Here is a 25,619-nt window from a genome sequence, read left to right as displayed (position 1 = left end):
TTTAAAAATTTCCCTTAACACTTCGTTGGATTTATGTTCAAATAACCGCAGTCGTATTCCCGTAAGACACAAGTATCCGAGACCGCTTCCAATTCAGTTCATAAAACAGAAGTGATGAGAGAGTAAAGAACACTTTATGAGAAAGAGCTAGTAAAGCGTGTAGCGGCGGCGATGATGATGATGATGATGATGATGATGATTCCTATTGGTTTCCTCTTTGAAGCGGGGTGATGATATGTCATCTTACCAAAAAGGACTAATATAACCATGTTTTACACTCTTGGTTTAATACTAGCGCTGCTTAGGGCAGGTACTAAAGCTTATTAGGCCCTAAATACTTTCTTTTCCCAGTTACAGGTGGTAACTGTCCTAGGCAATATTCCCCTCTCTGCTTTTCGTCCACCAGTATTCTAATCTTCTTTTCGTCCCCTAGACAGCCTTGAAGTTAACTTCCTCTCTGATACTCTTAAATCCTAGGGCTTCTGAAAGCCCAATATTCCCTTCATGTAGATTTGGATGGATACCCTCACATTCTAACACTATGTGCCGCATAGTTTCTGTTTCTTTTCCGCAGACCACACATACCCCATCATTTTGTGAATACTTCCTCACAAAACTCTTAGTTCGCAGGCAACCTGCTCTAGCGTCAAAAAGCACTGCCCTGGGAATTATCGTAGAAATTTTCCTTTCTGATCTTCATCTTCTCAGCCCTGTGCATCTCTAACGACGTTTTAGCTTCCATTTTGAAGTGCTGAAGCCTGTGCTGAAGCCTGTTCACATGTATTCCTGCGCAATATACACAAAAGTATTTCGGGCTCATTGTTGGCTCGGCTTGAGCTCACCCGTCTTCGCTGGGGTGAGCATCGATTAAAAGTTTAACTCGATTAATTGGTTAATTAATCGATTAATCTGTTGCGTCGGCTTGTGAGGGAAAATAAAAAAAATATAATATTGCACGAATAAAAATAATATCACTGTGCTTCTAAGCCTGGCCACAAACAATCCTGGTGAGGTAAGCAGGTCATCGGCATGGTGCTAATGTGGCCGGGACGCTTATCCCCGCGTTCGTAGTTCGCACTGTTTATTGAATAAAGATACCATGCACTCGCCGTAATTGCAGGGGGTACCGAATAATCGTGCCTTAGTTACACCAGAGTTAGATGATGCAATGCTAAAGCGGTGTGAGTGCCCGCTCGATGTTTGTTGGAACCTGTATCATCTTCCCGCCTGTCTTGGCTATCACCTTACGGTTTTCATCACTATATTCTTGGATCATGCTTGCATCGTTTACTGTTGTGACGTTAAGGCGGCTTATTTGAACGCGAGTATGATCCTCTACATGCTTGCGCAGTATTTTAACGTGGCACTCTTGGTCCATTTTGCTCACAGACCCGCCGCGATGGCTCAGTGGCTAAGGCGTTGCGCTGCTGAGCACGAGGTCGCAGCTTCGATTCCCGGCCGCGGCGGCCGCTTTTCTAATGGAGGCGAAAAGCAAGAACTCCCGCGTGTACGAGATTTCGGCGCACGTTAAAGATCCCCAGGTAGTCAAAATTAATCCGTAGCCCTCCACTACGGCGCGCCTGCGTTGCGTCGGTGCGTCAAACCCTGCAATCAATCAATCAATCAATCAATCAATCAATCAATCAATCAATCAATCAATCAATCAATCAATCAATCAATCAATCAATCAATCAATCAATCAATCAATCAATCAATCAATCAATCAATTTGCTCACAGTACTTTAGCCGATTAACCGGTTAAAAATAATCGCGAATAAAGCATTATTCGATTAATCGGGAGGTTAATCGACCAATCGGCGATCGCCCACTTAACACGAGCTCTGTCGTTCTCCGTTATTCTGTCGCTGTCTTTCCATGGGTAATGATGATGATGGTGAAGAACGTTAATTGAAGACATGGCGCAGTTTTTTAGTGACATGCGCCATGAACTGCTCCCGCAATAAAAAAAGGACAGGGAGGCCAGTTTCGCGAAGGGATGCGCACACCGTTGGAATGCCCTTACGGTACCCCTAAATGTTCTGAATGCAAAAAAAAATCAATACACGCTTGAACGCCTTTTTGATTCCGCCCAGAGTTTTCGAAGGGATTCCGCCTTACTGGCCTTACGCTATCAAATGGCTTCGATCCGTCTCCTACGCGTTGCGACGCGGTCTGTTTTTGCCGCCATGCATAAAAGAGCAAACGACCAAGGTGGATTCCATAGAGATAATATACTGACTCTAGAGGGAAAGCGCGCCGCTGAGCTAATGGATTGGAACCGTACGACACACAGTGGCTGACATGATACAACGATTTGAAAGTTGCCAGCCGCGTTTTGCTTACTGAAAACGGCGAAAGCGATAGGCATTAATATTGCAACGTGATGTTGTGGCGTTTCCGCGTCCGGCTAGCGAAGCATGCTGGCATGCATGCCGGGAATAATTGTAACATGGCGGCCCGCTGGACAGGCGGATTTTGTATTGGCGGCGTCAACAGCATTGCGTAGCTTATTTCCTGTGGGTAGGTAACCAACGTGTTTTCGGTTTAGCGTGTTGCTTATACGTAGTGAGACTATTTGAGCAAGACGTGGCAACGCTCACATAACACTTGCGCGCAAGCTCGAATGCGACTGATCGCATGCGGGAGGACGCCAAGGAATCAGCTGATCCGTACTGAGGCGCACATAAAATGAATCTCCGTCATGATCTCCGTGCATTTTTCCGCTGTGTCGCTTTATTTTTCTTTCTGTGACATTTTTCGCGGCGCCCAATGCTTTTCAATCGAAGTGAAGTGAAGTGAACGCTTGGCACTGACAAGTAGAAACGCTGCTTAGCCGATGGAAAACGGCTCGCTGCTGGTAGCGCCACTCTAACTTTCAAGCTCAGCCAAGGTCAAGCCAGCGCATCGTAAGGTTGCGCAGTGGGAGTGTCTAATCGCTCCGTTGTTCCGATGGTAGGGGTGCGGAGAAGGGTTAGAAGGGTTAGGGGAGAATAGTAAGAACAAGCTCAGCCAAGGTCAAGCCTGCGTCTCGTGCGGTTGCACAGTGAAAGTGTTTAACCGCTCGTTCGCTCCGAGGAAAAGTGTGTGGATAGTGGAATAAAGTGAGAGAGTATGGGCGAGTGCCAACATAAAATAATGCAAGGCGCTGAATGCATCTACATTCACTGCGAATTCGCGCCTACAGCGGCGTCTGCGCCAAGCCGCAGCCCGCGCTCTCATTACCCGGGCACTTCCCTCGCCTCGCCTCACCGAAGCAACTCCCCCACCCCCCGAAGCAGCAGCCCTGACCCCTTTCGACCCCATGTACAACTGCATCCTCTCCCACTACACCAACTCCCGACGGCGATACCCACCAACGCCACCTAGTAGAGAGGTGGCGTTGTACCCACCCCCTACCCTTCTCTCACCGCCCAACAAGCCTACATCCTCCGCCGACTAAAGACCGAAACCTACCTTAACGACATCATCCTATCCCACATTTCCCCTCTCTCTTTCCACCCGACTGCCCACATTGTCACATCCCTCTCGACACCTACCACCTCGTATTCTCCTGCCGATGATGATGATGATTGATGATTGCTATTGGTTTCCCCTTTGTAGCGGGGTGATGACATGTCATCTTACCAAAAAGGACTAATATACCTATGTTTTACACTCTTGGTTTAAATTAATTCTAGTGCTGCTTAGGGCAGGCACAAAAAGCTTATTAGACACAAAATACTTTTTTTTCCTGTTACAGGTGGTACCTGTCCTAGGCAATATCCCCCTCTCTGCTTTTCGTCCACCAGCATTCTAATCTTCTTTTCGTCTCCTCGACACCCTTGAAGTTAACTTCCTCTGTGATACCCTTAAATCCTAGGGCTTCTGAAAGCCCAATATTCCCTTCATGTAGATTTGGATGGATACCCTCACATTCTAACACTATGTGTCGCATAGTTTCTGTTTCTTTTCCACAGACCACGCATACCCCATCATTTTGTCAATACTTCCCCACAAAACTCTTAGTTCTCAGGCAACCTGCTCTAGCCTCAAAAAGCAAAGCACTGCCCTGGGAATTATAGTAGAAATTTTCTTTTCTTATGCCCAATTTCTCTGTCCTATACATCTCTAACGACGTTTTAGCTTCCATTTTTTTCCTCCATTTATTCGTTTCAATCTGCCTTGCCTCTTTTTTTTGGTTACCTTGGCTGTTTTGGATTCTCCACTGTTCTTTCCGTATTTCATCATTAGCCTTCTGGTCTTCCTTAACCACTGCGTGTCCACGCTTTTCAAGTATAGGAACCTAAGAATCTCAGCTGCACACCTTCGTTGAGCCATTGCTCTCAACCTCATCTCAAAGCATATTTTACTCTGTGCTTCTTTAACTTCAAACGACGCCCAGCTCATATGTCCCTGAACTGCTTCGTTAGTTGTTTTTCCATGAGCGACTAAGGCCAAACGTCCTACCGTTCTCTGGTTTACTTCAAGGCCTGATAGAACGTCAGATTTTAAGCACAGTACAGCATTCGCAAACGTGAGACCCGGAACCGTTACTACTTTCCACATTTCTCTTACTACTTCATATTTGTTATACCCCCACAGAGCTCTATGCTTCATTATAGCTGCGTTTCGCTTTTCCTTAACCTTAAGTTGCTCCTCGTGAGTTCTTAAGTAGTTATCCCCTTCGTTTATCCACACTCCCAAATATTTATATTCCTTCACTCTAGGTAATTCGCCTTGCTGCATAGACACTACGTCAGTGGTAGCGCCATTGAAAACCATTATTCCTGATTTTTCTGCACTAAATTTAACCCGAGGTCGGTGGCTTCCTGGCCGCTAATATTTATTAGCCGTTGCATATCGGTTTGGTTATCAGCTAAAAGAACAATGTCGTCTGCGTATAACATTCCCGGAATATGCTGTTGTACCACTTAGCCTTGCAGCATATGGGTTAGGCTAAACCCCATTTGACTTTCTTCCAGTTTCTTTTCTAACCCTGCCATGTAAAGCATGAACAGTATTGGGCTCAAAGGGCATCCCTGTTTCAGTTCCCGATAGATGTTGACCTGCTGGACGCATTTCTGTCCTTCCCATGTAAGGTGTACTCTATTATCTTTATAGATCGCCATAAGGAACTGTATTAACTGTCATCTAATCCCTGGAGTTTCAGCATTCTCCACAGGTGTTCTCGGTTTACATTGTCATATGCCCCTTTAATGTCCAAGAACGTAATCCATAATGGTCTATCCTGTGCTTTCGCAATTTCAATGCATTGCGTTGTCACGAACAAATTGTCATCCAGTCGCCTGTCTTGTCTAAATCTATTCTGCAGTTCCCCAAGTATTTCATTTTCTTCTATCCATGCTTGAATTTCTGATTTTATCGCCTGCATTACGAATCTATACACCAGTGACGTTACTGTGCGGTCTGTATGAATCAATACTGGCTTTGTCTCCTCTGCGTTTATATATTAAATTCAGCTTACTTTCTAGCCAGTCCTCTGGCATTTGTTTGCTTTCTATCCCCTTATCTATTGCCCTCATAAACGATTCCTTACTTTTAGGTACAAGCAGGTTTATCAGTTGCACCCCCACCCCTCCTATTCCCCTGAACAGCAGGAGTCCGAGCTGACCAGCTCCGCACCGGAGCGCCAGGTCGCCGTGGTGCGGCGCGCCCTGAAGGAAGGCCGTACAAGAGGCCTCCTGGATTAGAGGCAAACCGCACCCTTCTACCCCTTCCCTTTGGCTCAATAAACGTTTTACCACCACCACCACCACCACCACGAATCTGTGTTACGGTCTGACTGTGGTCCAATTGTGTGCGCGTTCACAGTGCTCTACAAACAGGGTGTGACCGTGCTAAACCAAAGCAAAATTTATGGCTACCGATTCATGTATGTACCGTTTCCGAGGCCCAAAACTCTTTCTGAGGGATGACCGCCGTCAAGGCTCGAGATAAATAAAATTTGCCTATACTTTCAGACCAAATTCCGCTTGACCTCTCAGCCATGCTCTTAAGAGCTCCGCCCGTCATCCACGTTCACAGACTGCAATGACTCATACACCACTGACCAGCTGGGCCTCGTGCCCTCGCTGTCGGAGAAGATGCTGAGCACGATGATGTTGCCCAGCGTGGCCGGTGTCGTGAGGAGCAGGCCGTTGGTGCTTCCGGCGAGTAGGAAGTACGGGTTGCACCTGGGGTCGCGCAGCGTGAACTTCCCGGACGTGCCCTCGGTGCCGTGAAGCTCCACCTGAATCTTGGCCGTCGTCTCGGCGTACTGCAGCGGGGCATACGACGACCACCTCAATGGCCACGCTCCGGTCGCTAGAACGTTTGAACGGAAACCGAAGCACTTCGAGAGGCAGCGAAAACTGACCTCATCTTGCAGCGGCAGGAAATGTTTTTAACAGCGTGAAACTCAACTTTAAAGTCTTGCGCGTGCGTGCCTGCGTTCACACATTAAGCGCAGATATGAAGAAAAGAAAAAAAAAAAACGCTTTTGCCAGTTCGGCAGTTTGTCATTTCCTGCTCCTGTCATGAAACCGTTGCCGTCGAAAGTTCACTACATGGACGTTGGTCTTATAAAGGTTCATTATGGCATTACACTTCCCGAGAAAATGTCAAAACCAGCTTTTAACGAGCGAACTTAATTTAGGTAGATTTTTTTGGCCATAGAAGTATTAAAAAATGGTGTAAAACCCGCGCACACCATGCTTGGTTGAAGAACCACGACAAAACTGGAACTCGGTTGTGCAATTGGTGGTCGCCTACCAAAGAAACCGCCAAGAAATTGACTGTGCAATTGTAATGGCGTTTCTAGTTGCGTTTGATCGCATCACTTAACTTGCAGTTAATACACTGACACTTAAGTTGTTAGTAGTCCCCCCGTTTACATCACTGATGATTTCATGTAATTCTAGATTTAAAAATTTGTCAATACTTTGAACCTTTTGTTGGTTAAATCAAAATCTTCTTTTGGAGCGGGAATTGAGCAAACTACCAAAGAATAGTTCTTTCGAAATAAAGTTATATGTTGTCTCCGTGGCTCACTTAGCAATTGGGAAAAAATTCACGCATCTCCACGAAGTGAATCATGACCAGTGGGCGAAGCACTGGGGATCGTTCTTGCCGTAAATCACCCATGGCATTGCCCACTCCCGCATGTAAATGAGTGACAACGCGTTGTACAGTATATACAATTTCAATCCCATCCGATTCGATACAATTCAATCCAATCCAATCCAATCCAGTGCTCCTCGCGCATGCGCAACAGTGTGTATACGGACGCCAAGGGACAAGCCACGGACAAAGGGAGGTCCTAAGGTTCTTAGCCCCTAAAAACCGTGCTTTTTCAGTGACTCATTGAAGACGACGCGAATTGTAGGGGAAGCAATCAATGGACGATGGGTGCTTACCTGGACGTAACTCGTCTGGAATATAAGTGTGTATACCTCCTTGCTGTTAGGCTTGTTTTCAGGTGCGATGGCTATGGCTCCCTGCATAGATACAACCAAGTGCGCTGGATGTGTTCACGAAGTAAACAAAAAAGTGGGCGTCTCTTTTCGCCTAGTAAAGCAAAGTTCTGCATTAACAGCTGGTCAACTGTGATATTCGCAGACTCTCCTGCATAAAAGGGCAAATAAGTTAGCATGGTGAGGACTGTATCATCTCAGAAGAGAGAGAGAGAGAGAGATAGATAGATAGATAGATAGATAGATAGATAGATAGATAGATAGATAGATAGATAGATAGATAGATAGATAGATAGATAGATAGATAGATAGATAGATAGATAGATAGATAGATAGATAGATAGATAGATAGATAGAGAGAGAGAGAGAGAGAGAGAGAGAAAACTATGGTTGATTTCTCTGTCATAGGAATCGGTAAAACACGAAAGTGAAATGTGCAGCGAAATCTTCAGCTGAGCATGATTTGCGGGTAGGCGGCTGTCTTGTGGGTGTGCTTGGCGAGCGACGTCCTGCTGCCAGCTCACTTCTGCAAAGGTGTACTGGCGTCATTTCCGTGACGGATATGACGTCAGTGAAATCTTAGTGTATGCCGGCATAAAACACTTTCGTGTTAAAATATAAAACCCGAAAACGAACAACCCTAAATATAACGTACCCTTTAGTACTAAAGGTTGCTTCCTTGCAAGCAGACCCTGTGCGCAGGGGTGTGCCCTTTACAGGCCGCTCGCTCCGTTGTACTGGCGTCACTTCCATGACGGATATGACGTCAGCGAAATCTTTGTGTATCCGGGAATAAAACGCTTTCGTGTTAACAACTTATCCAAAAAGCTCCCCCTTATAGGGCGGTGGCGGCTGCGCGACCTTGAGGTCTCGGGAGATGACTAGCAGTTCCCCCGAGACCCCATAGCATCTGACGTACAGTACAGACGGAATGTTGCCGCAAGCTACACACAGAAGGGAGCAGGTCATAGTTTTTACGGAAATGTCGGCTTGAGTCACCCTACACTGAGCAGGGAGTAGTGGGCTACTGCTCTCGATGCACCGGGAGCTTCTTATGCAAGTTGACATCAGGTCGCACGATTACCTCAGTGGTCTGGCAGTAATGATCGTCATCAGGCGGACACGAAATTGTGAATTATGATCTCTTCACAGTTTCACTGATACCTACTACTGAGGTAAACAGCATCGTGGAACTTTGTAGGTTTGTTATCTTGTTACGGCTGGCAAACACACTGAAACTTGTTCCGGCAAGTTCGCATTACACATTATTACTGCATTTATGGAAACCTCGTGCGGCCTTTACGAAATAACACGCTTCATAGTCAGCGGAGTGCAAAGGCTTAAGATATCCAACGATTCGAGACATTCGTTTAGGCAACTCCTGGCTCATTGCATCACCGGACTCGTTATGTCTGTTAACTCGAAATTCCCGAACGACCGCGGGAGCAGGTGAGTCACACAATATGCTTAAAAACTGCGGCTGTTACTCTACGATTGTCAAGCCATTCAGGGAGGTTTTAGTCCTACAGAGGCCAATCAAATGGTAGTGATGATGGTAAGCCTTGATCATCGGCAATTTATCGCAAGGAACGACTCGCGGCGACCTCTCAAGACAGACCAAAGCGTGGGTATAACGTACCGTCTGTTCGTCGATTTCTGCAATCTTCATCGTCCAGTAGAAGAGCACGACGAAGTTGACCCACAGGGCCGCCAGCAGGATTGGGATGAGGTACTGGAGGAAGTAAAAGTTGAATTCTTTCTTCTCAGCGCGGCCTTGGTCTTCGGCCGAGACGTTCTCGAGCGGCTTGAGGTGTGTGCTGAACGCCAACTTCTTTGAGGTGCCCGCGACGGCCGTCGAGTTTTGGTGGCACTCGCACATGATCTCGCCCAGCCGGCTCACGTTGGAGAACTGCACCAGACATCGTCGTATCGTTTTGTCATACAACATGATCTGTGCCTGGCTCTTACGCTCATGCGCGGGCGCGTCATGACATCACCATCGCGAAATCATCATCCCTATCGTGTCTCTATCCTCCCTACCATGAGAAGTATAATTACGGGAAATCACGATGTGGATTCATAATTAAAAAAAACTGCGGTTGATTACTCTGTCACAGGAATCGGTAAAACACGAAAGGGAAATGTGCAGCGAAATTTGCAGCTGAGCATAATTTGCGGAATGGCGGCTGCCTTGTGGGTGTGCTTGGCGAGCGACGTCCTGCTGGCAGATACTTCGGCAAAGGTGTACTCGCACCATTTCCGTGACGGATATGACGTCAATGAAATCTTGGTGTATCCCAGCATAAACACTTTCGTGTTAAAATATAAAACCCGAAAACGATCAACCCGAAGTATAACGTACTCTTTAGCGCTAAAGGTCGCTTCCCCGCAAGAGGATCCTGTGTGCAGGGGTGCACCCTTTACAGGCCGCTTGCTTCGTTGTACTGGCGTCGCTTCTGTGACGGATATGACGTATGCGGAATTTTCGTGCATACGGGAATAAAACACTTTTGTGTTAAAAATTAGGCCAGCTTCACAAACTTAACGCCGCGAACGCTGATGTTAACAGCGAAGCTGCTTGGCGTTCCCTAATCGCAAGGCTAAGCTTTATAGAACATCTCAAAGCCAGCAGATCGGTTCAAGTTCGCGCCAATTCATTTTGCCATGTTTCACTGCTCGCGCCATCTACTGAAACCTTTCGTTACTTTTGATCTTAGAACACTGCCACGAGAGGGCGCCGTGAGTGCCTTTTATTTTTTCACAGCGTATTTTATTTATTTGCCATCGACAAACTCCAGCAGGTTTTTTTAAAATAACAACGCAAATATCCCTTATGAATTGAAGTCTTGCCTCAAATATTCTTAATGTTCTTTTTGCTAAACAATGTTTCAAGTATTAACATTGTCACCTGCAGATTTAGTAGTTCAGACAAGCTTTGCCATTTAGGAGTCTCGATCAAGCATTCCTTTAATTTGCTGCACGTGTGAAGCTGGGCGCTTGCTCTCCTCTTCCGTAGGCTATGCCCTCTTCACATCGCTGCGACCGCATTACCATATTTCGTCCCATGTAAGCCTTGAGTAAGAACAGCTTCGCTGTTAAACTTGTGATCAACGACCAAAGGTTTATTAAAACAAGGTAAAAACACCTTTCGGCTTTCATACGGAAGCCTTTTCCACTGAGTGAAAATGCCCTGAAGCTCTAAGCTTTTAAGTGCGTCGAAATAATACTAGCGCAATGCGACTGTTTCTACATTGGCGAGAGCGGCAACTTCGAAAGACTATTGCGCGAACACAAGAAGGCAGTGAACAAGAAGAAGATTGCACCGAACGCGCTCGCGGAGCACGTCAAAGCCACAACACATTTTTAAAATTGACTGGGACGATGCACCAGTTATTGCCAGAGAAAAGAAATGGCTGTCACGCCGATATCTTGCGTCCCTGATGATTCAAGCGACAGAGCAAGCCTTGAGCCACAATGCCGGCGATCTCCCGCCGACGCACGGGGATGCCTGAGTCGGTGAAATTTTTTGCCATAATTCACGGCGACGGCAACCGCCATTTGCAAGCTGGTGCGTAACATCAGATCACTTTTACGCAGGCTGAAGTTGCCAATGTGTGGCGTAAGCGTTCCAGCCGACTGTTTAAATTACGTCTCAGCCCATCACAGAGACGGCGTGACATACAAACCGTGTTGTTGGTGAATAGCAAAGACAGTTCTACGTTGCAATGTCCACTGCATTTCGTCTAGTTTTTCATTGCTGGCCAAGAATTATGCGCTCCCAGTAGAGAGAAATGAGGCAAACTTCAAAACTGGTTCTAGTAAGCGTCATGAAACGTCAAAGTGATGACAGCACACACAACCGCTTTGTCAACCGGAAGCACGTGGCCAAAACTGAAAGCCAATCAGAAAAGACTTCCGGCGAATTCGCAGTTCACGGTGAATTTAGTGCGTCGAGAATAGGGCCCCTGGGGGGATTACTTCTACGGGCTTCTGCTTTTCAGCTTAGTGAACAACGCTTCCGTATAGAAGCCGAAACGTCCTTTTGTGTACCATTGTTCGGCAATCAGGAGTTTCAAAGCGAAAGCTTTCTTAGTGCGAACGATGGCGTCCTGTAAAAAAAACTAATGCATTTCTCCATAGACCTGTTGGTCGGCCAAAAAGCTCTGATAAGATTTTGTGACATACAGCGCATGCGTGAAACCTGGCTTCCATTGCGTCAAAACGGTTACTTGAAACTCGCTAAAAAGGAACGGTTCTAGATAAGGCAATACACGCATTGATCATGAAGAAAGGAGGAGGGCAATGGTGTAACTTTGTTTCGTAACCCATGTATCGGTGTACATTCGGATCGTGCGTGGATGCGTTTACTTAGTGAGCGAAAAATCGTCGTATGGGATCGTTCTTCGTTTGCGATTTGGGTCTTTAACGATCGACTGGACACACTTTCAGCGACGGCTTTGACCCGCTTTTGGCGCAGTTTTGACGTGAGAAAGCTTTCGCGCTTGTCTCAACTTTCTTTAAGAAGGCAGAATAAAGACTTTTAACTATGAATCTCTTACGCAACCAGACGATATTTGATCAAACGTTAGATTTTAATCATTATATATATATATATATATATATATATATATATATATATATATATATATATATATATATATATATATATATATATATATATATATATATATATAATTTAGTGGTTTCCTTTTTAACGTCTTGTGGTTTTGGCATTCTGCAATTGAGATTTGTTTGATGTTTTTCGTTTTTTTTTTCGGGGGGGGGGGGGTTTGGGTTTCGTCACACCACCTTGTCTGTGTGCTGCAGTGTGGTGTCTGAGAGACGACAGAGTTCTGACAAACAAGGCAGCCACGCAGCACCTGAAGCAAAGTAAAGCGCGGTATTTTACAATCATTATCAAGGTGATTATCGCAATGAAGAGTTGTTGAAACGGTACATGTGAAACAAGAACGGCATATCCGAGTCGAAAAGACGACGAGAAGAATTTCTGTAGTTTTGTCGTATTTTTGCGTGTCGTACTATCGTCTTATCGTATTTTTGTCGCATCGTGATTCTAATGTTCTGTCGTGTGTCGCATTCCTGTCCTGATTTTGATGTCCCGTCGTGCCGAATTCCTGTCTTGTCGTGATCCTGATGTCCAATCAGAGGTTGCACATGTTTAGAATGTTATTGCCCATTGTGAAGAGTAGCGGCAATGGCAGATCTGCCGTGACTGCAAGAGTGTTTGTCGTTGAGGAAATTGACTTTGTCGTTACGACAGAAATGTGTGTCGTAACAACAGATGGCTTTGTCGTAACAACAGGACTTCTGTTGTCAAAAAGTTTTTTGTCATAGGACAGGCAGTCCTGTTAGGTTTTTGAGGTATTCCTGTTGTGATTTTTGACTTTGATGCCACTTCGACCTACACTTAACACAGCTTGGAGTGCCACAATTACAGGTAAGCCAAGCCTCTGAAGGGTAAAAGAAGAGTTGCTCAAGAAAAAAAAAACTGTTTAAACTTACCACGCAGCCCTCGTTTGTGCTTACAGAGGACCCATCTGAACTGCTAACGCAGTTCCACTGGTACACTGAGACCGAGTACCAGACGCTCATGTCGTTGCGATGCCAAAACGGGTACTTTACATTCTTCATGCCCAGTGCCTTGACCGAGGCCTCGACAAGTGGCACGAAAATGACCCAGATATCTTTGCCCTCCTGCACGCGGAACTCGTCGAGCAGGATGACCACGAAGCTAGCCAGCGGGTGCAGGATGTACATCTGGTCCTGTGTCAGGTCCTTGGTGCTCGGTTCCGAGTCCTTGTGCACGAAGGCCTGGGGTAACACGACGTCAACACTCAGAACGCTCCCACGAGTACACTGCTGTGGATGCAAAGGCCCGCGAGAGGGCGTAGCTCGGCCCGTACCATAAAGAAGTACTTGACGAATTCTGGGTGGATCTTGACCACAATGGCACCATCATTCTTATCGGGCCGAAACTTCACGATCAGCATGGTGGTCGCTGTGAGCTGCGCTGTTGCGTCCTCCCCATGCATGGCTGCAAGTATGGGTCAAGACGCTGCACTGAGTTGTGTAGTGACCAGGATGCATGTATTGCGCAATATCGTCCACCAGTGGACTGACAGGCGTATCGTTTACGCAAAGGCGCTGCGAAGCGACCATGACTTCTAGTGTCCTTCACAGAGGAAGAGAAACCTTACTGGCGACTATGAACGGATCTAGTGCACTCCTCGTACTTTTCTACAAGCAGTCGGAGCACACCTATGCCAAGGGCTAGCTAAAAAAGCTACACCTATCAGCGTATTACAAGATGTGTAGCAACGGAAGAGAAAGCGACGCAAGAACCGCCGAGATAATTCTTACGGTCATATTCCAATGGTAGAAACAACTGATACTACATTTGGACATACAAAGCGCGGGAAACGTGTTTCAGGTGCGCGTATATAACGCGTGACAGGTGGGGTGTTCTGCTCACTGGCATTTTTACGCAGCATGTTGAAGCACGTCATGCGACACTATTAGGGCTATGTGCACTTAATGTGCTGAACAGAAGAACAATCTCCGAGATCCCCACAAGACAGCTTTGCTGCCAGACGCCGGACTCGCATGCTCCACGTCTGTCACTCCGCATGCATGGTGTTTACCGTCCGGCTGAAGAGCGACCTGCATGGTGCGCCCTCTGCTCGCTGGACCATGTATCCTCATGCCTGTGGCCTCGTCACGGATGTAGGGACGCACTACGTCGGTGGTGATGGGGCCGACGCTCATGGCGCACTGGAACGGGTTCTTCTGGTACACCGCAACCTGAGGAGCAGGACCGCAGATTCACGCACGGTCAGGACTAAAGTTGATTCTATTTCACTCTAGTCAGGACTATTCTCTGGTACAACACTTGTCAGCCGCGTCTTTGTAAAGTTTGCTAGATCGTTGTGATGCAGGTTTCATACAGATTTGGCAATATTTTCCAGTAGCAGTGCACGTCACGCATTGAGCACCGACCTTGTTCTCGTAGAATTACCCAACCCATCCTAGTCATAACCATGCCGAAGGTCCAAATGGTGGGATGACTTCTCTCTTGTCACTACAGGCCCATCTTTGCGAGGAACTAATCGTGGCACTCCGGTCCGGGGTGCGCCGCGTTAGCTGGTTATGGTTAATTTTCTCGTTATTTCCCCCCTGACTTTGCTGAAATCTTCTTTCTTTTAATTCCCTGTTCTTCGTCGCTACCTCAAGTGCTTATACGCACTTTTCCCTACCAGTCATGCATAACCAATGCTGAACAACGAGCTTAAGTTCGAATACATGCTTACCCGAAATCCGAATGGCTGACTCAAATTTCGAAAATCTTTCTTTACTTTTTTTTTAACCAAGCTCAGCCGCGCGGTGGTGAAGGCATTCTGCTTGACGTCGCGCCGGTGTGAACAATCGTACCATAGTGGATTCACAGCTTTTTTTTGTCAGATCTGACTCGCGTCTGGGCTAGGATGTGGAAATGTGAACGCCAGGACACAGGAACAGCAGTTTGGAGTCGTCCTGTATATATTTCTCAAACGTGTATCCCAATAAGGGTGAGGTATCAGAGAACGGGACTTACGACGACCGAGAGGCCCTTGGAATAGGTGTAGAGCGACTCGTCGTACGAGAGCATGATCCTGGGCTTGACGTACTGGCGACTCTTGCGGCGAAGCTGGGCCACGTCAACGCGCGAGTACCACAGCGAGATGCCCTCGGTCACGTAAACTGCGCGGCCACCACCTGAACCCTGCTGCGTCTGGATAACCAGGTTCACCGTGTCGTCCATGACGGCCATGGCTTTCGTCGACAGGTCGCAGATTTGCTGCGCACGTTTGCGCCAGGCAACATCAGCCTTCACGTCACTCAGGGCGAGGTACACCTCGCTGATGGGCAGCAGCTTTTGAGAGGACGTTTTCCGTATTAAGTTGTCTGAAACTTCTGTGGCAAAAAAGGAGCGTTCAGATGGGCTGAAGACGAAAGGAGACCAAGGAGACTGTACTTACAAAGTTCTATACAGATACCGTCCCTGGAAGGGACACACACACGCGCAACACATGCAGGAATCGAATTATGCCAGCAGCGAAGATTATAGTACAGTATCACTCGAAGAAATGAGTGAGCCCGAACAAAATCAGTATTAAGTGTATATCAAGGTTTAACGCGCCGAAGTATACACATTGGGCAGAATTCTGAATTTTGTCTGTTTCCAATTGTCCACGTGGAGTGAGCCCTGATTGGCTGGAGGCAGACAACAAATGGGACTCAATCAAGAATTTCAGACAGCTGGAAATTAGTTCTATGTGTTGTCCATTGTAATACCACTTTGCTTAGAAATTCGTACTCGAGTAGAATGAGAAATACTTTTCAGTATACTTATGATAATAACAAATGATAAATCTCGAAATGTAAGCACTAAAGCAATCCTTAGCTTTTGTGCTATGTTTATTCGAGTTCAGTAACCAAAGGAGGCTGCAATGACGACACTGCGTTTCGGATGCATTACCTCGAGCGATGCGCACTAGCTCGGGCCCCCGTCCGTGCTTGCCAGTCCAGGAGCGCTTCAAGGAACCTGAAATTGCAGAAACAACCATGGAATTTCAGGTTACGTGAAGCCCCCTTGGACTGCCTAGCTCGTGGGCCTGTGAGCGCCTGCTAATCGGCTCGTTTCTGTGCTTCACAGGTCCAAGAGCTAGCACGGAACGCTCAGTGTTACGCACTGAGCTCTCGTGGAAAGGGCAACCTGAAATCCCAAAGTACGAGCTTTACCCGCTTACCTCGCGAGTTTCCATGTTGCCTCTGTGAGCGAGGAGCAGCGCCTCTCCTTTCAAGACGGACCTGAAAGAGAAGCGCAACAGGTGCACTTCGAGGAAAACGACGCAGGCAGGGGAGAAGGGCAGCTAAATTCATCGGCGGTTACTTGACGCTGGCGCAGCATTGCGATTCATTCCAGTTCTTGACTGCATTTTACGGGACATCACGTTCCAACCGATGGGAAAGCCGTCATGGCTTTCCACGGTTCTCTACGGCGTCTCCACGGATCTGGTAGCGTGCGTATGCGGCCAATTTCACAGAAAGAGGAGAAGGTCGCTGGCGCTCTTTGTACAGCGTTTATTCTTCATAGAAACAGAACAACAACAACAATTAAATTGAGTATGCACTTTCGTCTTTTTGTATACGTTAATTCCTAGCCATTTCTCAAAGGGTGGGCCACTGGGCAAGGTTTTACAATCAACACAAAACCGCAAAAACATGCTGGAGTACATTGTGAAATGTTTGTGTAATTCATTCTCAGAAGTGCCCAAAGACTAAGTTTTGTTCTTCAAAATGTTTTTGCGGTTTTGTGTTGATTATAAAACCTTGCGCAGTGGCCCACCCTTTGAGAAATGGCTAGGAATTAACGCATACAAAAAGACGAAAGTGCATACTCAATTTAATTGTTGTTGTTGTTCTGTTTCTATGGGGATTAAACGCTGTACTAAGAGCGTCGGCGACCTTCTTCTCTTTCTGTGAAATTGGCCGCATCGCCACGTGCCCAGTTACGCACGCATTAGACCCATCTTAAGCCTACCAAAACCGCGGAGACGCCGTGGCGTCCGAATGACACGTCCACCTCGCAATCCGGAGGCCCTGGTTCATTTCCCACGCAGACCGAAGTGTACCAAATTTTATTTTCAAAGCCATTTCCGGCGTTTTTTTTTTTTTTTTTACCTTTTGCGCCGTCGACTCTTTTGGTACTATCCGCTGTGGACGGTCACAGCCACTCAGGGTTTTTCGGCTTGTGGCTTGTGGGGAATTTAATGCTTTCGCATTAGTGCATCGTCCGTAAGACGTTGCACTTGTCCAAATGGTAACGAACAGAATGTAAAAATGGCTAACCTTATGATGGACGGAAGCTGAGGCATTTCACGCCTCATCTTAGTCGGTAGCCTTGACAGTACGCGGACACTCTTGCGAAGGGTTTCGATAGCTGCTTCCTGCACAAGCGCAAAGAGCACATATGCGGGGTTTCTTTGACGCTTTGGTTCGCCGAATAGTATTGTTAGTGAGCAAGGATGCACGCACACACGAGTGCACACACCCGCGCTCATGCGCGCAAAATGTTTCATAAAATGTACTTCGAATAGTGTTAAAACCCGATCTAGACCGGGAACGGTGACTTATTTCGTTAAATTGAGAACTTGTAAAATCGGGACTGTCATTTTACAAGCAGTTCATTCGATGTCTAAAGGTAAGAGCACCCCGGCAGGTATACCATGGCATCGGAATTACGGCGGCCGCGGCGCTCGCCTGCCGATAATTTAGCAATGCGCAAAAGTCCGCCGTGAAAATAAGCCAGCCGGGGCTTGCCCTGCAGTCGTCGCACCACAGCAGATGCGCGAGAGCGTGAGGGGGAGGCAGTGAGAGATGACACCATAGCAGCGCGTGCCGTCCTCCCCCTCACACTTTCGCCACACCTTCTTCCGCAGTAATCGCTCACCTGATTACAACGCCGAGGTAGTAGCTGTCGCCATCACCGCCGCCAAACCACAGTAGTGACCGCGAAAGTGTTTGCGCTCTAAAATGGAAGGCACTTCAGGCTCGCTAGGGCAAATCCAACCGACAAGACTAGCTGAACCAATGTGTGCTCTGCATTATTGCAAGCAAGAAGTTGATTTACTTTATTTGTATAAAGCTAATCAATCTATTTTTGATTATGTAGCTCCTCATCAGTAACATTCCCCGAAACCGTTGCCTGCCACTCGCGTGTACTGTTGAGAACGTACGTTCCTGCTTCGGAATTTCGCCCTAGACAACCACGCAAAGGGTGGTTTTTTCGTACACTAGCCCTTGTGTGGCGCCACGATATCTTCCTAGTTGAATGATTGCGACCAGATGCAGGCTCGGCAAGCATTGCGTCAGCGCTGCACCACGGAGGGAAAAGCAACCGGGCCTGAAAGTTCAACTGCTCGCGCTAGCCGCCAGATGGAGGGAACAAACTTGCAAACGCAAATATTATTGCGCAAGCATTCTTTGCCGGCTACCACGCCCGAACAACCATGTAACATCCTGTATTTGCTGAGAAATGCTCCATGGCTGATAATCATGACGTAAATAGAGATAATTGGTCAGAGGGGATTAAAAAATACGACAACCAAAAAAATATAAAATCTAACGAGATAAAAAATATGTATTTTATACACCGTCCTCGCGAAACGACGATAAAAATAAATAGTACCGACAAAACAAACCGAAATACGAATAAAAAATAGCGAAATTCGGCCGATGGCGTTATTCAGAATTCAGAATTAGTTTATTAGCCCTGCACTTGCGCAAAAACGTATAATTGCTGAAGTTAACGTATTCCATTTTTATAATAGTGTAAATGTACATTACTTGTAGAGCGAAAAAATTTAAAATGACTATATATAAGGAAGTGGCTTAGGAGTGCTTACACAATGGTCGACAATTATCAGAATTTCTACGCGTTTTCAAGCAGCGGAAGACGGTAGTCGGCAGACACTTACGTGCACCTTGTGGTCGACCTCGATGAGGGGTCCCTGCATGGCGAGCACCGTGCCGGCCGTGACCAGCGGACAGGCCTGGTAGTGCTTGGACAGGATCTCTTCCAGCCGTCGGATCGAGAGGGACCTGAGCTATGGAGAAGAAGGGCACGCTCCTTGCCCACCGCGCGAAGCAGCCCACATCCCCCACTGGCATGATGCCCGTTACTCATTCGCGTTTTAATCGCACCAATCGCAGTGTGCCCAATATCATTACACTCAATCGGTAACGGCGTCAATGAGAAGGAAAGAAAAAACTGTGGTTGATTCATCTGTCATAGGAATCGGTAAAAAACGAAAGTGAAATGTGCAGCGAAATCTGCAGCTGAGCATGATTTGCGGGACGGCGACTGCCTTGTGGGTGTGCTTGGCGAGCAACGTCTTGCTGGCGGGTCGCTTCGGCAAAGCAGAATGGCTGCAATGGCTGCACCCTTTACAGGCCGCTTGCTTCATTGTACTGGCATCATTTCTGTGACGGATATGACGTAAGTGAAATCTTCTTGAATCCGGGAATAAAACACTTTCGTGTTAAAATTGGCTCAGGTATGACACTTCTAAACCTAGATATCACAAAGAGAAAGCAAAGGCCATATTCAGAGTGTTCTTAGAGCGAAGCTTTATGTCTCACTGATGGCGTCTGTCTGTAGTCCCCCTCAAAAGCCACTCCAGGAAAGTCAACTTTCTCGAACTACGTATGATAATTATACCGTGGGTGAAGTGGAAAAAAAAAAAGATTCCTGTGATTGGAATCGTTGAAGCCAACTACCACCTGTAAAGCGTAGTCTGCCTCAAATATACTCTTTCACAGGTGAAGCCTGCTTTAGTTTTTTGTATCAACAGAGGAATATCTCACGAGATAGCTTCGCGTTCAGCCATCGCCGTCGTTTGACAGAGGGGTGCACCATTTTATGGAAGTTTCCCTTTGCTTGAGATTCCGCAGCCTGTCGTCTAGCTATATCTACTGGAACCCAGGGCAGGTAAAGGAGCCCGCCAAGCAGCGCTTTCGTGTTCGTGCATCGTGTGTTCTCCACTCTTCCTTCCTGTAAACTCAGTCAGCGCAGTGTTTTCGTACATCAGTCGTTCAACCCTCCCCTGGACACGTGGTTCGCTTGCACTGAACCGCACGTACAGGCGGCCCAGCCGCTGGAGGATAAGGCACACGTGAAGCAGGCGTTCCGCACTATCCTATAGACCATTTTTAATTTCTTCGTCCTAGGAGCTGCCATTTTATCAGTGGGCGGTGGTAGCGACTCTGTGATTGGCGCAGTGGGCAGGAAAATGTAACTGCGCATGCGCAACACGGCCAAGTACATGTCCTGATCTTATTACAGATTATTGGATGAAAAGGTTTATAGTTACGCAGTATACCGCAGCAGTGACGCTCCGAGCAAGCAAAGTGATAAGAAAGGCGCAGCTTCCGCAGATGGAAGACGCAGCTTGCGTGCCAGCGACTGAAGGTCATTGCGACGCGATGAATGACCTCGAAAGTTGTGTCGTAGTAGAGCTTTCGCTCTACAGATTGCGAAAAGAATGCATTTGTAAAGTGATTTGCGCGAGAACAGTAAATTAGGTTGCTGCACAATTCCCGTCTCTCCTAAAGCAGCGAAACGTTATCCAACTCTTTGATGACATGTTGATTTCAGGTGTTAATGACGGCATTTTACTGAAGTGCCCGATTGCTGTGGGTAGTACGGAGACCACACCAGCACTGAAAGGAAGCCAAATGTATTACAGTTTATAATTAAAGTACCGTTACTTATGGTGCCTTCCTCTTCCTCATTCGAAGTGTTGCGAAATGTAATTTTGAGTACGTTATGTGGGAAGTTGAACAGCTTGCACCTAGTTACGAGATAAGGGCTAGCTTCCAGGTCGTAGAAACAAATTTCAACCGTCCCAGGTGAAAAAATAATCGGGGGACCTAGGTCTCCTTCGTGCTCTCAACGTGAAGGCCCAAATGATTCCCCCAAGGTAATTACTAATTAAAGACTTGTTTGCTGCTACGTCGTGTCGGCGTCTCTTTCTTCGCTCTCGTTTTTCGTCTTTTGGTGCGAATTACGTCTACTCGCAGACCGGCGACTTTCATGCCACAGCTTTACGAGAATTACCGTTCTCCGTGGCAGAGGTGCACCTGTTCTACACACTTGCCGTCACGTTCAGCTGCCATTCGAAATAACGTCAGAGCCACTCGTTTTAGGCTAAGCCTAGTGTCACTAAATAGGGTTAAAGAGTATCGGCACTCTTTTCTCCTGTTGTTCCGTGCCGCCGTGATCATTGCTTAGTTCGCATCACGAAACACTTGTTTACACTGCGACGGTTCCTGGGTGCCGCCATTTTCTTGTTTATGCGTTTTATGCCGGTCAACTGTGGTAGCCTACGCTTGACCTCCCTGCTCTGCGGCTACGCGCGACAGGCGTCGTTCCGAATGCGAATCAAAGATAACGCGTTTCGCAGCATTTCAGCTGCAGAAGTGTGCCCGAAGGTACCGCGTTGCTGCGTCTCCGGCAGTGTTGTTTACAAATGACCACGTACAAGTTAGCGGTGAGTCAACAGAAGCGGCAATCTGGCAACAGTGATAAACAACAAAATGGCAGCCGTCGCTCACTTGCGTGCCGCAGTGACGGTACTCTGTATCTGTAGTGACACTAGCTAAGCCTTGTTCCGCCGCTGGCAATGGGCTGATCTAAGGTGGTGGTAACTCTATCCGGGCCCAATTCTCATACGAACTCAAACAGGGTGTTTACACTCATTACAGCAGCGGTACATTTTCTCTACCAAGTGATGGCACCTAACGGATTCACTTAAAAAAAAAAAAAAACCGGACCATCTCCACTAACGTGAAACCCTGGGAGGGGCGAAGGATGCAGTGTATAAGCGTATGATGCGGTTTAGATGATGCGGTTTCGATGTATGATGCCATTTCGAAGTTATGATGAAGTGTATAATGCGGTTTTGATGCTGAGCGCTTGGCGCCTTCGCGCTTTTGCCCACGGAGATGAGACCGTTGGGGTGTAGAGGTGTACAGCTTTGCTGTGAAAGTCTCGTGTCGTTGAAGCGCGAAGCGTTCTATCGTGAGGCGTTGGAAAACGAGTGTCCCGGTGTGCTCTTCTAGTACGCATTTTTGCTCACGGAGATGAAACGTTCTAGCGCGATACGTTGGAAAACGAGCGTCCCAGTGTTTTAGTGCCGTTACAACATGAGACGCCGACAGCCCGAGCCCCTAAGGTGCTTCGCCCTTAAATAAGTCCGGTATGTGGGTTCGAGTATGTCACCATAATGCTTCTGCTGTATAAGCCGAGCAACGCATTCGATTTATGTCGTATAGTGCAAAAAAAAAAAAAAAAAAAACGGGTCTTTCCACTTACGTGAAACCTGAGGATGGGCGAAGCATGCAGTGTATCAGTGTATTCTTGGCGCCTTGGCGTTTTTGCCCACGAAAATAGACAGATTTAGTTGGGCGCGCGCTCCGGACGAGCGTACGCCCCGGCGGGGCGGCTCGCGACTGCGCATGCGCATTACGCTACGTAAACGCCCCGGCGATGCGGTGCTACGCACGCAACGGCTGGGAGCGTATGCTCCGGGGCGCTTGCGGGGCGCTGCGGACCTGCTGGGAGGCCCCTTGCTTTCAAGATGGCTGCTGCCTCGGCGATGTCGGCGGCCGGTCGTGGCAGGAGGTTCCGCGACTGAAAACGCGGACCGTCGCGTGTTTTTCTCGTTAGGCGACAACGTTTCAGTTCCAACAGGCATGCAGACCAGAAATGAGCGACCAAGGACAACCTGGATGGCTCCCGAAGCGGGCGGCGGTGTTTGTGTGCGTGTCGTGGCGGTGGAATGCGCGCAGTGTTGGTGCAGATCGGCGGCCTCCATTTAGGGAATTCGAGAATTTTCGCCTGCGCCGTCGTCGCGCCCTCGGGTGCGAGCCGAGGACGTTGCGCTACCGTGTGAAACGTGAAGGATTTGTAGTTGGACTCCACGAATAAGAGGAAGTGTGTAATAGGAACGCATCGTGTATCTTATTGAGTTGCTACACCCGGGTGAAGTGTATCACTAAACCGCCGTGCCAGCCTACCCGCTGTTTCATTTTGCGCGTCGCATTAGCGTCGCATGCCATGCTCAGTTGTATTTGTCGCATGGTCCTGCCGTATTTCATCGCTGAATAAAGTGAGTATCCCGAGCACTGCGTGTTGCTTCAAAACTTCGGCGTCGCGCGGTTGAGCAAAACAATGCGACGGGTGTATCATTTTTCCCTAATACTGAATCAAGGTAAGAGGGTATATTTTATCGTACTTGCAAGATTTTTACAATCGAAACCAGCGTTAACGCATTGAAAAAAAAAAAAAACGCCGTCCAGTTACAGTTTGCCTTGGTTAGCCACGTAAAAGAGTTTAATTTGGGTACTTCGCGTTGGGTTCAACAGGTGGCGCCGCAAGGTTAAATTCGGAAGCGAAGTACCTCACAGCCCATGAGGACCACCTGAGGCAAGCGTCCAAGAGAGCCAGCACCGTCCTACGCCGACGGTGCCTGTGGGGATGTAATCGTTTCCTCATGGTGCGGGAGCTATGGAAGTCAGTGCACGTCCCGGCGCTTACTTTCGCCAACGCTGTGATTTGCCTGACGTCTCCAACACGCGAGTGGCTGGAGCGCGGCCAGCGCGCTGTCGGGCGCCTGGCCCCCGGCTGCCACGGGCGCGTAGCCAACGAAGCCATCCAGGGGGAGCTGGGTTGGTCTACATTTGAGGCGCGAGAGGCTCACAGCAAGCTGGCCTACGATGGCAGGCTCCGCCTAATGGCGCCACACCGTTGGGCACGCCGGGTCTTTGCATACGTGCACCAGAAATGCATACGCACGGCCTGGACCAAACGAGTGCAACACCTGCGAAATAAGTTTGGCTTCTTCGCGAACGAAGTACGTGCAGACACTGCACGCGGGTGGGCCAGGCTGGTTGGGGCCCAGGTACAACAGCAGGAACAGGAAAGCTGGAGAAAGGCGATGGAGAAAAAAGACACTCTCCAGCTGTACCGACGATGCAAACCGGACATAAAAGTTGAACGGCTGTACGACAACAGTACGGGCAGCGCCCTCCTCTTCGAGGCGCGGGCCGGCGCGCTGCGTACACTGGAATATCGGAGCCGGTTCGACGCATCAGTGACGAGCACGCTCTGCCGGGCCTGCGGGGAGGAGGCTGAGACCACAGAACACGTCGTGCGTTGCTGCCGAAACCTGTTCACCCCGCTGGCAGAGGGCGCTACGCTCCCGCAGCTCCTAGGATTTGAGCCACTGGAGAACAGCCCCTCTCACGGCGGCTCGGAACAGCAAACCACGGGGGCCTTGGTGACGGTGGCCAAGAAACGCCTGAGCGAGTGGTGGACCATAGTGCGCCGGTAATTGAACTGAACCTGCAGCAACCGCTCCGCAAAGGCAGCCTGAACTCAACGACAGTGTGTGTGTGCACATGAGTCATAGTGAGTGATGGACCGTCACCGTACGCACCGGCTCCCCGGAGAACGAAACTGAGCTCTCCGAAATTGTCCTTTCGAGTGTTTTTGTGTGCTGTTTTTTTAAGGTTTGTGTGTGAACAGTTTATACGGTCTGGGCACCAATGTTGGAGCCCGCCCGATACAAAGGGTACGACCACAGATCATCATCATCATCATCATCATGGGTACTTCGCGTTGGGTTCAACAGGTTGCGCCACAAGCGTTAGCTCACGCTACGAAAAACGCTGTACTAAAACTATCCGTGGGCGCGTCGCGACGAGCGTACGCTCCGCTTTACGCCCACCAATACGCTAACGCCCGGAACGCCCAACTAAATCTGTCTAATGAAACCGTTGGGGGTAGAGGTATACATCTGTGCTGTAAAAGTCTTGTGTATCGAAGCACGAAGCATTCAAGCGCGAGGCGTTGGAAAACGACTGTCCCGGTGGGTTCCTTAAGAACGCGTTTTTTGCCCATGGAGACGAAACTTTCCAGTGCGAGGCGTTGGAAAACGAGCGTCCCGGTGTTTTAGTACCGTGGCAACATGAAACGACGACGACGCAGAAGACGCCTAAATCTCGAGCCCCAAGGGGCTTCGCTCCTAAGAGAGACTCGACCGAATCGCAGGCGATGTGGTGTCGGCAGGGTCGTCAGGCACGTACCTTCGTCTTTTCGAGTATGACCCGGTCCTCGTCAATGGGCGAGAAAGAGTTGCAGGCCCAGTAGAGGGACTGGTTGTTGAGCACGTTTTCCGCCTGCATTATCTGTACGGCCAGCATCTCCGCCGCTGAGGGGGAACAACAAAAAATAAGCAGAAAAAGATTACAAGCGGGTCCGGCAGAAAGGAGCCCATGATTCAGCATGCATGGCTCAACCAGTGTCCCTCGCACACACCATACGCCTCGAGCTTCGCGATCGCTGCGCCGCCTGCCGCCGCTTCTCCGCGGCGTTGACGGGATTTGCGCTGCGTGACTGATAGGGGCTCGTGTAGTGTTTTGGTTCTATTTCGCTTCTTTTCGCCTTTCCGCGCCCTAAAAAAAAACTTGTTATGGTAACGACTAAGACAAAGAGTACGTTTAGGTCACTTAAAGGGAAGGTGAAGCGGTTTTAGAATTAAAAGA

General features: G+C 48.2%; 1 protein-coding gene across 1 annotated transcript in view; it reads right to left on the bottom strand.

Annotated features, from left to right (window-relative positions):
• LOC144167713 (uncharacterized) overlaps window positions 1-25,282 on the bottom strand; it is a 32,281-nt gene extending 6,999 nt beyond the window's left edge. Inside the window, exons 1-11 of the mRNA XM_077696901.1 lie at window positions 25,161-25,282; window positions 18,989-19,117; window positions 17,361-17,458; window positions 16,259-16,319; window positions 15,064-15,306; window positions 14,114-14,273; window positions 13,376-13,506; window positions 12,975-13,283; window positions 9,091-9,360; window positions 7,395-7,475; window positions 6,051-6,256 (exon numbers count right to left, since the gene is read on the bottom strand). Coding sequence (XP_077553027.1) covers window positions 6,051-6,256; window positions 7,395-7,475; window positions 9,091-9,360; window positions 12,975-13,283; window positions 13,376-13,506; window positions 14,114-14,273; window positions 15,064-15,306; window positions 16,259-16,319; window positions 17,361-17,458; window positions 18,989-19,117; window positions 25,161-25,277 — 1,805 coding nt within the window. The 5' untranslated portion in view covers window positions 25,278-25,282. The remainder of the gene's footprint in view (window positions 1-6,050; window positions 6,257-7,394; window positions 7,476-9,090; window positions 9,361-12,974; window positions 13,284-13,375; window positions 13,507-14,113; window positions 14,274-15,063; window positions 15,307-16,258; window positions 16,320-17,360; window positions 17,459-18,988; window positions 19,118-25,160) is intronic.
• Window positions 25,283-25,619: the final 337 nt, after the last annotated feature.

The sequence above is a fragment of the Haemaphysalis longicornis genome, unplaced genomic scaffold, assembly GCF_048455015.1.
Source record: "Haemaphysalis longicornis isolate Haplotype H1 unplaced genomic scaffold, Haemaphysalis longicornis Haplotype H1 scaffold_2, whole genome shotgun sequence".
NCBI lineage: Eukaryota > Metazoa > Arthropoda > Arachnida > Ixodida > Ixodidae > Haemaphysalis > Haemaphysalis longicornis.
Note: the sequence above shows the minus strand (reverse complement) of the source record. Positions and strands in the feature narration are given on the sequence as shown.